This window comes from Branchiostoma floridae, chromosome 19, assembly GCF_000003815.2.
Source record: "Branchiostoma floridae strain S238N-H82 chromosome 19, Bfl_VNyyK, whole genome shotgun sequence".
NCBI classification, from domain to species: Eukaryota; Metazoa; Chordata; class Leptocardii; order Amphioxiformes; family Branchiostomatidae; genus Branchiostoma; species Branchiostoma floridae.
This window is the reverse complement of record NC_049997.1, coordinates 12,969,577-12,980,954: the sequence shown is the minus strand read 5'-3', so window position 1 is coordinate 12,980,954 and position 11,378 is coordinate 12,969,577. Positions and strand designations below refer to the sequence as shown.

The window sequence follows — 11,378 nt, the reverse complement described above, 5'->3', positions numbered from 1 at the left end:
CAGTTTTTTAGGTCTAGAAAACTTCCTAAGTATGTAACGAGACAAAGTACTTTGAAAAGCAATCTAAATATGAATCTTGCGATATTTTTCTGTATCAAATACATATATTAGATACGCATGCCAAGGTTGTTAAAGAAAATCTTTATCTTTAGTTACAAATATTTGGAAACATTACGTACTACATACTGTGGATGTGAGTGTGTGTGTGTGTGTGTGCGTGTGTGTGTGTGTGTGTGTGTGTGTGTGTGTGTGTGAATTCTACAAGTTGGAATATCTGTCACACAATGCAGCATAACCATGCATTTTCAGAGCTTGTGTGTGTGTTTCTAGTCCTAGAAGAGTCGCACAATAGTAAGGTGGTTAAGTCTGCCATCGCTGTTTGCGTTGTTTAAGCATTGGTTCCCGAGCGGTTCACTCGTTCGGCCGCCCGCTTGCAGATGAAGGACCTTGTGGCTCGTTCAGTGCAGGACTCGTCGTACCACTGGTCAGTCCCCCAGACGTTCTTCATCACTATGGCAACGCAGAAGTTGAGCTTAGCGCCGTCAGGTTGTGCGAACCAGGTTCTGACATCCATGGGTGACCTGAGGTATGGTGGGAAACACAATGCTGTGTCAACTATCAAATGGCGTCGTGTGAGTTGTAACCGGTAGAGCCTTCGGCTGGGAATCTAGAACTCCTGAGTTCGATATCCGCCGTGCCCCCGACGTTGTGCCCTTGGGATCCGGGAAAGGCAGTTCACACAACCTTTCTAATTTCACCCAGGTGTAAAAATAGGTACCCGACTTCGGTCGGGTAGGTAAAAGAAAAGACTACCTTTACCTTCTGTCTGTACGGTGTATGTGGCACTGTTGATATAAGTTACTAACATTGTCCTCGTCTGACGGTGTGTCCAAAAAAGCAAATAGAAAATAACTATCAAATGTTGCACAATATGCGTTTCGAATGATATCGGTTCACATCTGATTGTACCTGTGGTAACATATACTACTAATCAATGCTCCTCGCCTATCGTCTCCAAATATTGAATTGCTTTATATTCGAAGTTTTGATTTTAAAGTTTAAAAGCAGATATATCAATACTAAACATGATCTATTGCTTCACATGTTTGTAGCTGACGAAATGGCACTCACCAGTCGATGTATGTCACCGGAGTGCCATCGGTCCACACAAAGGTCGAGTTCCGATAGATATCGTACATACCTTGGAGTTGGGGGTAATAAATTAGTATTATTTATCCATTGATATTTCTTGCTTTGAAGGAAATTCATGTTATGCGCTGGTTTTGCAAATTTGCATACTAATTTCACCAATTCGCTTCCGTCACATGTATCTCAGAGAAATGTATGAAATGTTTTGTCAACCATTTTTTTGTAAGTAAAAATTATCTTATGAAAGAGATAGAACACGCCATACCAATATAAAGCTTTGGGTCAGTGATTCGTTTGACGACAACGTTGGTAACTAAAAGCAGATGGAGAAACTCCATTTCAGCTCGGTCAGCAATGCTGGTTAAGTTGGCCCCATACTCTCGGCAAATGACGTCTGACTCCTCCCAGCTCACAGGTACGCGATGTCGGTAAATGTAATAGCAGTTTCGACGGAACAAATGCCAACCACACGGGCAAATGAAACCTTGACAATCCGACATGAAAAGAGAAAATAACGGCATAATTCTATATTCATAAAACATCAAAAAGGTATCATATCAATCAGGTATACAAAATTCAGTGTCTTGCAATAGCGTATTCTCCAATTGAATCACTCAGAACAATATATACTGAAGCTTCCAATGTCATATTTGATAGTTACCTGTCTGTAGACTAGACCTCAGACCCCGAGGTTTCAAACCTACATATCAAGTTTAATTTGTTTTCTACTCAAGAATGTTTGTATTTAGGCGAAAACCTGTTGTTTTATTTGAAGTATACGCTAAGGAAAACAATTTGATTTAATTATGTGTATTCTAGAAGAAGTGTAAATGCATGTATGTGTTGGTACGCTGGCTGGGTTTGCCATGTACTGCATTGTCTGCAATTTCAAGTAAAATAAAATAGAAATAACGTGTAGAAATTACCTGCATCATCAGGTAGGTTCTGCACTTGTCGGCTAGTGCTGAACGTACTGACATTGAACGTAGCCATAAACCCGCGACTGTCGCCAAAATCAGAATTGCTGCTCGTCGCCAACATGGCCAACTGCATTTCGTTGGAGCTCGACACGTAACGCTTCTGTTCGCCCTCGCCGCGACACAGCCCGTGGATCGTGTTCCATCCTACCGTCAGGAACCTATCCCTGACCTGCAGCACACGGCTGGTGCAGGCACCTCCCGAGTATCCGGGCAGATCTACATCTAGCAGCAGAAGAGTTATGAAGCTTCCGGGAGCACCCTCGATGGTCCACAGGCAGATCACTGAAGAAGGGAAGGCAGTCGGGTATCCGGGAGAGTAGATCAGCCCACAGCGGTATTGGTCAGGGATGCCGCATCGTATATTCCCACAGGCTGTCTTCCTGGCCATACAATCGTCGCACACTGAAAAGCAAATAAAAACAAACGAGGGAAATCGCTAGAAGTCCCAGAAGTGGCATTCGTCGTCTTTCCAAAACCTACAAACATACCAATGATCATCATCATCTCATCTTGTCGCACGAATGTCAACTACAGTCAATTATCATCAGAATCTAAAAACAGCTTCTTGGGTTCAGTTGGCCACATATGAAGAGATGTGCACGTGGAAACATAATCACAGAGGTAGACACACAGACAAGCCGAAAACAAGGCCACGAAGTGTCAAGCAAAAACGGGTGGGGAGTGGAAGGGAAATCGGTCTTGCTTCTTTAGGGAATCATCTAAATGCAGCGAGTTCTTTGTTTACAATGCTGCTTAGTTTCTCACCGTGTAGAACCTTCAACCAATTGACGCAATAAAAATGTTGCTTTTGTTAGATATACCTGTCATGTCCGGCATGTATAGATTTATTTCGTCTCGGTCCGTATCTTGCACATTTTCTAACTCGGTGTGAATGTCGTTTGCGGTAGCTTCACAGCTATCAATCCGGTATGGTGACGGAACTAGAAATCATGAAAATTGGGCGTGGAAATATTAACTATTTAAACTTTTGAATCTCAACAACATGCACCTAGTTCTAATGATAATGATCATGGATATCTCCTATTAAAACATGTATATGGTGTCACACAATGTATTTAGTGAAAAAGTAACTATTATTGATTTAATGACTTTATATTGTGAAAATCTGGTGAGGAGTGTCAGATTTCAACCTCTTTCATATCAACATATCAAGAATTAAGTGCACCTCATGATATATTTCCAGCAAACAAAAAGGTGACAAAATCCTTTTATTTTCATTGTTTTCTTCCGATGTAGCCGAATGTATTGTTATAATTACAGATTTCTTTGCAGTGCCGCTACAATGTGCACATATAAAGAATTGGCTGTCACAAATTAAATATAGAAACCGGGAGATTCCAAAAAATCTCTATCGACCAGAGGGTTTGTCTATTCTATCCAGAGCTAATCGAAGACGAATATCACGTCCCAAATATTCCGATATACGCAATTCGCTATACAGAAGGCTGTCACTTTATACACAAGGATTTATCCAAATGGAACTGAAGTGCAAATTCAAAAAAACATAATGGCATATGACAATCCCTGCATGGCAGATATAGGAAAATATATCAAAGAAGGTTTAGACTTTAGAAATTCCTCAAATGATTGTAAAAGCCTCCAATGATTGTAAGAAATGTATCCCATGGTACAACTCCTGTATTAGTTAGATAAGCTTTTTAAAAGTTAAGTTATAACACTGTAGTTGTGTAGATGTCATACTTTGTACCTCGTACAATTGTTGTGCAGTATTATTATTATGTTTATTGCTATAAAGTTGGTATTGGTTTATCACACCTCTCTCACAGATGAATTCTTTCTCAATCAGACTGCAAGGTTGAAGACTCCAGGAACCTGCATATGTTTGATTGGTAACACAAATTCACCCACGCAATATTTAGTCCGCTTACAACCAATTTTTCTTTTAACATCAATTTTAGCTTCTACATTACGTTTGTCTTTCAGATAAATCAAGTCTTGGAGTATTGTACACGAGTATTGTCATATCTATGATTTATAATGTATGTCCTGTGGTAATATTTATTCTACCCTTTCTGTATTCTACAGTGCACGTAATTCAGCCTTTAGCTGCTAAGTATCACGTTTTAACAAATCATTTATTCATTCAGTAAAAAATCATTCATTCATTAATTAGCTTGATAGTAATAGTCGAACCTATGACCTTCGAGCCTTAAGCACGATATACATTTCCATATTGATAAAACAAAATCCACAATTTTCCTTGATGGGCAGTTTATCATGACATTATTTTTTATTGAACGACAATTGGAGTCAAAAACACACCATAGTCTTCTAGAAAGGCACAGAAGGGATCATTCAGTCTCCAAATATATTCCTGGAAATCATCGTATGACATATCCTGTTCCTTGAAAGCGTCGCCTGCAGGACTTCCATCGCTCCAAGAAAAGTTGATAATTTTCTGGACAAAACAGACCCGGAAAATGAAAATCTGAGACTGCTGATTTTTTACATAAGACGTACATATGCAGGGAGTACATAATTTACTGTGACCAGCACAGTAAATTATGTACTCCTTGTATTTGTAACAATTGACCAGTAAACTATGCATGGTAAATGCATTCAAGTTCGCGGAGATTCAATTTCGCGATAGCGGGGAAATGGACTTTTCGCGATGGTTTTAAATTTGCGGTAGCACCATGCACTGTACTCTCTTACAGTTATGGAAAAATGTTCGCGGTGGTTTTAAATTCGCGGTGAAGCGACTGCCGCGACAACCGCAAACATAAATCCACCGCGAAAGTTTCTGCAATAGTACCCCCTGTGCCTAAGTACCGCGTAAGCAGTGGCATTTAGATGACCAAGCATGAACAATATAATCAACATGGAAGTAATAACCATGCTTCATGCAATAAAAACATTAGACCAATGACGTACTATTAGATCTTTTCTATTGCATGGAAATGCCTAGTATGATTAGATTTTAATACGTCACTTATCTTATTTTTCATGAGCAACAAGAACAGACTGAAATACCTGTCTCTCTTTTTTTATCAATACAGCACCGAGTTTCATCCCTATCCATCCGTTTCCAATGTTGTCTCGGAGGAAGTCGTTTTCCTCTAGTGTGTTGACAGCCGCCAGATGACCACCAAGAGCTTGACAATAGTTCTCTGCAGCCCACCAGACAAGTGGCGAGGGAAACTTCTGGTAACAACGCTCTTCAAACATCGTCCAACCTTTACCACAGGATGCGTCCTTCATGCGATGCTCTAAAATTCCACAGATATTAATAGAAATGACTTCGTTATTTTGTTAATAAGATCAAACATAACCTTTCAAACGTGACCTTGGCAGGTAAGACGTTGTTGTCACAATAGAATACCAAAGGCAAAACCTTTTTTTTCCATTCTCGATAGTGTCATAGGTAAACTACAAAAGCAAATACGAAAATGTATTCATACTGGACAAAGCAAAATCCATATTACACCGTACGTACTTCTGAACTGAAACGATGTATCAAGCTAGCTGTCAAGCAGCACCAAAGGTAGATTAAACATGGATCTACAATGATAATGATTTACCTTTTACGACACATCCGAGTAGTCCTACGTTCCAAATCATCCTGTACAGCCAAGACTGTGGTGTAACCCTAACCACCTTGGCACGCACTGCTGTGACTAGATGGTGCTCACCCTTACCATCACCATCGGTTTGGAATGTCTAAATAAGCCATCAAAACATGTTTAACATAATTTTTACAGTCAATAACATTTTGTATCTGAGTTCTATATATTTGTATGTGTCGCAAGTATTGCCCTTATTGTGCATTTTGTTATCTGTAGATAAACCAAATATTAGACAAAATAGAAGCAAGAATTAGTTGGAAAATACCATGTTGAAGTACCTTAAGTTCGTCTTCTTCCGTATACGCTGTCAAACAATCATCCAAAAACCCGTACTCCAAGGAAAATATGAGAGTATGCGATCGCCTTGAACCAGAAACTGCTACTCCGGCAAGTTGTACGGGGTTTTCCAATGTAATTTGCAACCAGTCATTAAGTCCCTTTACCGTCCATTGTGCCAAGCTGAGTTGGTGGCTACTGTGGAACCCCTGATTTGTACCGATACCCTCCTTAATTGAATACTTCTCTTGGAGTAAGGATATTGGTAGCAGACAAGCTCCCTTTCCTATAGAAAATATTAGGAGACATTGCAGTTCAATCAGCTTGCTCACAAATCCATAGGTTACCATAACATAAGAATTTGAATGTTTAGACACAAACCGTTATGAATGAGTTATGCCTAAATTGTACACATCTCCCCTCGAGACATGTATTTGAAAATTGCACATGTTGTGCTGACTCTACGGCTAATTAATCAGCCTACGGCTGATTAAAAGGATATGGGACGAACGAACGAACCCCTTTCCAATCGACCGCTTGAACAAGTGATAAAAACGCTTACCAGCACAGACATCTTCGTCTGAAGCATCCACACAATCCGGTATGCCATCACAGATGTTGTCTCTTGAAATAAAGCGATTGGACCGGATGCACGGTAGCCTGTTTGAGAACATGGCTGTACAAAGGCAAATATGTATATAAATAAAGACAATTTCCTCTGCCTCTCTGAAGTAATGTTGGATAGTTTTAAAGAACAATTTCAGCTAAACATGCAAAGGTTAGGTGTGAAAGGGTGTTCTGTGTAATATAACCAGCTGTTGCGGAGTTGTTGTGTTACGCCGAAGAACAGCTATACCGGCTATATAGATACAAATATATATGTACGTCGACGAATGTTAGACATACAGCTAATATCATACGCCAGAAAGCAGTTACTCAAGGAAACGGTCAGACGTTTCAGATACCACCCAATGTCTTTGCATTTACTCAAGCAATTGGCATGGATATGATTTTGGAAACAGTCAGACGTTTTAAACACCACCCAATATCTTTTGGCAATCACACCAGAGAGATCCTGTTCGATAATAGTTTTTTATACCCTAGCTATGAATTGATATGCAAAAGAGATCTAGAAGGAGAACAGATTTATCCTAATGTTGAATTGATATGCAAACAGGGGAGGAATACAGTTGTTAAAGTAGTCCAAGGGAAGAGATGCAGACTGTTATAGACAACGTTTAAAACTCGATTTCCTTCGAGGTATTTGGGGGGGGGGGGGGCGCAAACAACATATATCTTTTTACCACACCGCCTCGGGCTTTCATCTACACCTGTCCTGCAGTCTTCTTCGCCATCACAATATTGAACGATGTTGATTTCCTTGTGAATACCAGTCTCCAGCATAGTATCCATACAGTAAGTAGATGCTGTGTGATTGAAAAATGATGTATTCACATTGTAACCATATGAGCTTGAATATGTGCATATTATGTTTGTTTTTTAACGGAAGTAAGGCCACGTTGATTTGATTATCTGGATGACGTCCGAGCGCGCATCAATTTTCGGCCGTTTCCAATAAAAAAAGCTTCAACCATTCTGTAAATCGTACAAAGCAGCTGCAAAATGAGCAAATATAGATCGAAGACTGCAAATAATGTCGGTAGGTTCCCAAATAATGTCATTCATATAATTAAATCAACAAGAGGCAACATGTTCCGCAGATATCGAAAGAGTCCTAGTGTATACCGTTACTTGAATATACTTTGCATGCTCTGCGTGAAATGGAAAACGATTAGGTTACTATATACAGAAGCATAGTAAAACTGATTCTACCGCAATCCTTTTCCTCTGTGACATCCAAACAATCAGGTACTCCATCACATGTATCCATATCGAGCGTTACAGCACCGCACTTGAAGGTGGACTCACACGCTACACCAAGGCAACTTACTTCTTCTGAAAAAGAGAGAGAGGGAAGCTTGATTAGATTAATACAAAAAAAAAACTTCAGACAGAAGGCGTTATTATTAGAAAATCTTGAATATGGTGTAAATTCGATGGTCATTTTCTTTACCATGTAAATGTGCCTTTCCACGTTAAAGGTGGTATCCCACTGCAGTTGTGTCACGGTTGCGTCACTGCGGGGTTCGAAAGATACTCAACGAATATCAGAGATATACAACGAATTTCTTACGTTTTGTATATTTTGTTTTCTTCCAGGTCATACTTTTACGTATTACGCAATGTATAAATGATAAAAAACTGGAAAATGAACCCCGCAGTGACGCAAGCGTGACGCAAATGCAATGAGACACAATCTTAACACTCTACATCATTGCTTTTTGTGATATTGTGTTTTTGAAAACAGTGTGTGTGTGTAAGATAACAATTAGCAAGAGGCATACATTTGGTTCATTGTAATATAATACACTATTTCAAGGCCATTTCTTACAAACCTTTCTTATTAAAAACAAAAACAAAAGAAAGAGTCACCACAGTCTTGCTCATCCTCCCAATCACCGCATTCGAATTCGTTTTTGTCATTACAGAAGAGGTAACTTGATGTGCACTGCCCTGTACTGCACTTGTAGTTAAAGATAATCGTTATATCGAAGTTTGGATGCAAGGGAAATGCAACTGCAATTCCTCCGATGTATCTGTTGATGCCTTCCCATGCTCCTTCACAGCTATCTACCATTAAAAAATCAACGACATATTTTTAAACACCATGTATCAAAATCACAGAAAAATGGACTGTTTTTTTGTTAAAAAAACATCAGTCATGTATACCAATCACAGAATCGAACACAGGGCGTACACTCTACCCACTTGGCAATTGCTATGAAAAGCCTTTAGTGTATGAGTGAAAAACCTTTAGTGTACATTCATACCTCGAAGGGCTTGATAGTAACAGACATATGCAAAAAGAATATTGAGAAAAGCAGAAAATGGAATTAACTTGGCCATTGCTATGAAAAACCTTTAGTGTATGAGTGAAAAACCTTAAGTGTACATTCATGCCTCGACGGGCTCGGTAGTAACAGGCATATGCAAAAAAAAGGGGGAAAAGCAAAAAATGGAATTAATGTGACAATACCAAAATACATTCACTCACCACAACCCATTTCGTCCAGCGGACTATAGTAGTGTGTGTAAATCCGAGATGCACAGTCAGGAATACCATCGCAGACACGATACGACTCTATACATCGTCCATCTAATCCACATTGAAAGTGACCGATAGACCTGCAATGCTCTACTGCAATGGTAAGAAAATTTACAACGATTACATTTGGCAAGATAAAACATGTTAACCTTGTCCTGATGGCTATGTTTTGGCCAATTTAACTTCCCAGAGCTGATGGCTTCATCAGATCAGTAAAACTTGACCTGTTCTGTGCTGCTGCTGCAAATTTACTCCCCCATCGATGGGCTTTTACATGAGATATACCCCAAAACTCATAAAAATACAGCTCAGCATGAAATGGGTTAAATATGTCCATAGTAGAACAAGGGTTTTAATCTCATCTTCATCGGATAATCGGATTTGTTCGGGCTTCCTGGGGAGGAGATTTATTGTGCCATTCATCATTTCCAAACGGCTAGGTGTACCTTCACAAAATTTGCAGGGGTGATGTACTTTTAGCATCAATATGACGTGATAGCACGTAATTATGACGGTATTGATGGGATTTTTATTGGATAACACTGTCAAAGTAAAGGAATTTCCGTCGTGTCTAAAGGTATTAAACAAAATAATTGCCAAAAAAATTCCAGAAAGATGAACGAGTTTTAATTCTTCTTTCTTTTTTTCTCTTAACTATTATGGGGAAAGTGTACCACAGTTTGCTTCGTCGTCCATATCCCAACATTCCGATTCCGAGTCCTGGAATCTTGTTGTGTACATTATGCAGTCTGTCACGCCATTGCATCTGTCCTTAGGCCAATAGCATTGTGTGAGCTGGTCACATTGACACCTCGATGCTCCGTCGGACTCGCAGTACGTATCTGTTTTCAAAACATCCTTCTTTTTTTTATTTAAGAACACATGACAATGACAATGTGGCACTGAACTCGAATTATGATACCGTATTTTAACAGCGACACATAACAAAATACATCAATTCATTTTCGTGCTCACCTAGCTTGAAATGGGAAATTCACTTGCTAGTTTCATGCATCGAGTGCCGTGATTTCGGTATTCCTTCGGAGTCATCTCCTTTTTTTTTGGTAAGCTTGCGTCCATTTTGTGATTTTTTTGGGTCAAATGCTGGTTTTCAAGGGTTACTTTCCACCGATTGATACAAAATGCACGTAGTATTTATGTAGGCAGTGAATGAAGACTTAATTGCATACTTTTAAACCCCAGAATGGGAGTTCCACCCCTTGTTTCCAGGTGAGGCAAAAACTTTTCGATCACCCTCGTACATATCTGTTCAAATAATGCTATATGTAAATTGCTCGAAGAATTCAAAAGTAAGCTCCACGTTATGTCCAATTGTAGAGATCAATTTGTCAACACATTGTTCAACAGAATTTTGAACAATGTCCATTGGACACGAACTCAGTAGATAATCTAATCATTAATGAGTAGAACATCAATCTTATATATACCAATTGAGATCGAAGACGAAGGGAGCTTTGTTTTGGACTGTTCACGATATAAAGATAAACGCACATAGTTGTTCACATTTCTTTCCGCTTACTCTAAAGAATTTACCACTCTCTGTTCAATGGATAGATTCAACTACATTCTGGGAGGCGATGACATCCAGTTATTCCTAGCCAACTTACTGTGTACAAATAGGCAAATTTTCTACGAAAGTTTAAACCGTAGAACCAATAGAGTAAATAAAATACTAGACCCACAATGTTGACTTATTCATACCTACAGATATTCATATTTGTCTGATAAGTTGTACTTTGGTAGTTATTATAGACCTTACGAGAGTCGCCGTACTTTTGTCGTGTCAATAAAGATTTTTATATGTGCAATAAGATACTAACCACAGTTTTTTTCGTCCTCTCCATTTGCGCAGTGCTGGATTGTATCACAAAGAAAGGACTCTGGCAAACAGGTGTTTTCTCCAGGGCATTTCCACTGGTAAACTCCATGCAGACTGCACGGGTGCTTCAGTCCTGCAAGGTCAAGGACATACCAGCTCAAAAAAGAACAAGAACAGTCTTACCATCAAATACCAGAGTCACCAACCTAGGATTGATGTGTTCAAATATTCCCAAGAACTATCGTAGAGTGGAACCAAGCACAGTAGGGGCATCTTCTCTGGATAGTTTTAAAGAACGCTTGCAGATAGATATCATTATGCAAAAGTTAGGTGTGACTGGTCGTTTAGCGTAATATAAC

The 11,378-nt window shown here is 39.3% G+C and overlaps 1 protein-coding gene across 1 annotated transcript; it reads right to left on the bottom strand.

Moving 5' to 3' along the window:
- Nucleotides 1-2,037: 2,037 nt before the first annotated feature.
- Nucleotides 2,038-5,339, bottom strand: LOC118406501 (dorsal-ventral patterning tolloid-like protein 1). Its single transcript, XM_035806561.1, has 2 exons — nucleotides 5,174-5,339; nucleotides 2,038-2,531 (listed from the first exon to the last, which is right to left on the bottom strand). Exons 1-2 carry the CDS (start codon nucleotides 5,337-5,339, stop codon nucleotides 2,038-2,040), a joined length of 660 nt encoding a protein of 219 aa, XP_035662454.1.
- Nucleotides 5,340-11,378: the final 6,039 nt, after the last annotated feature.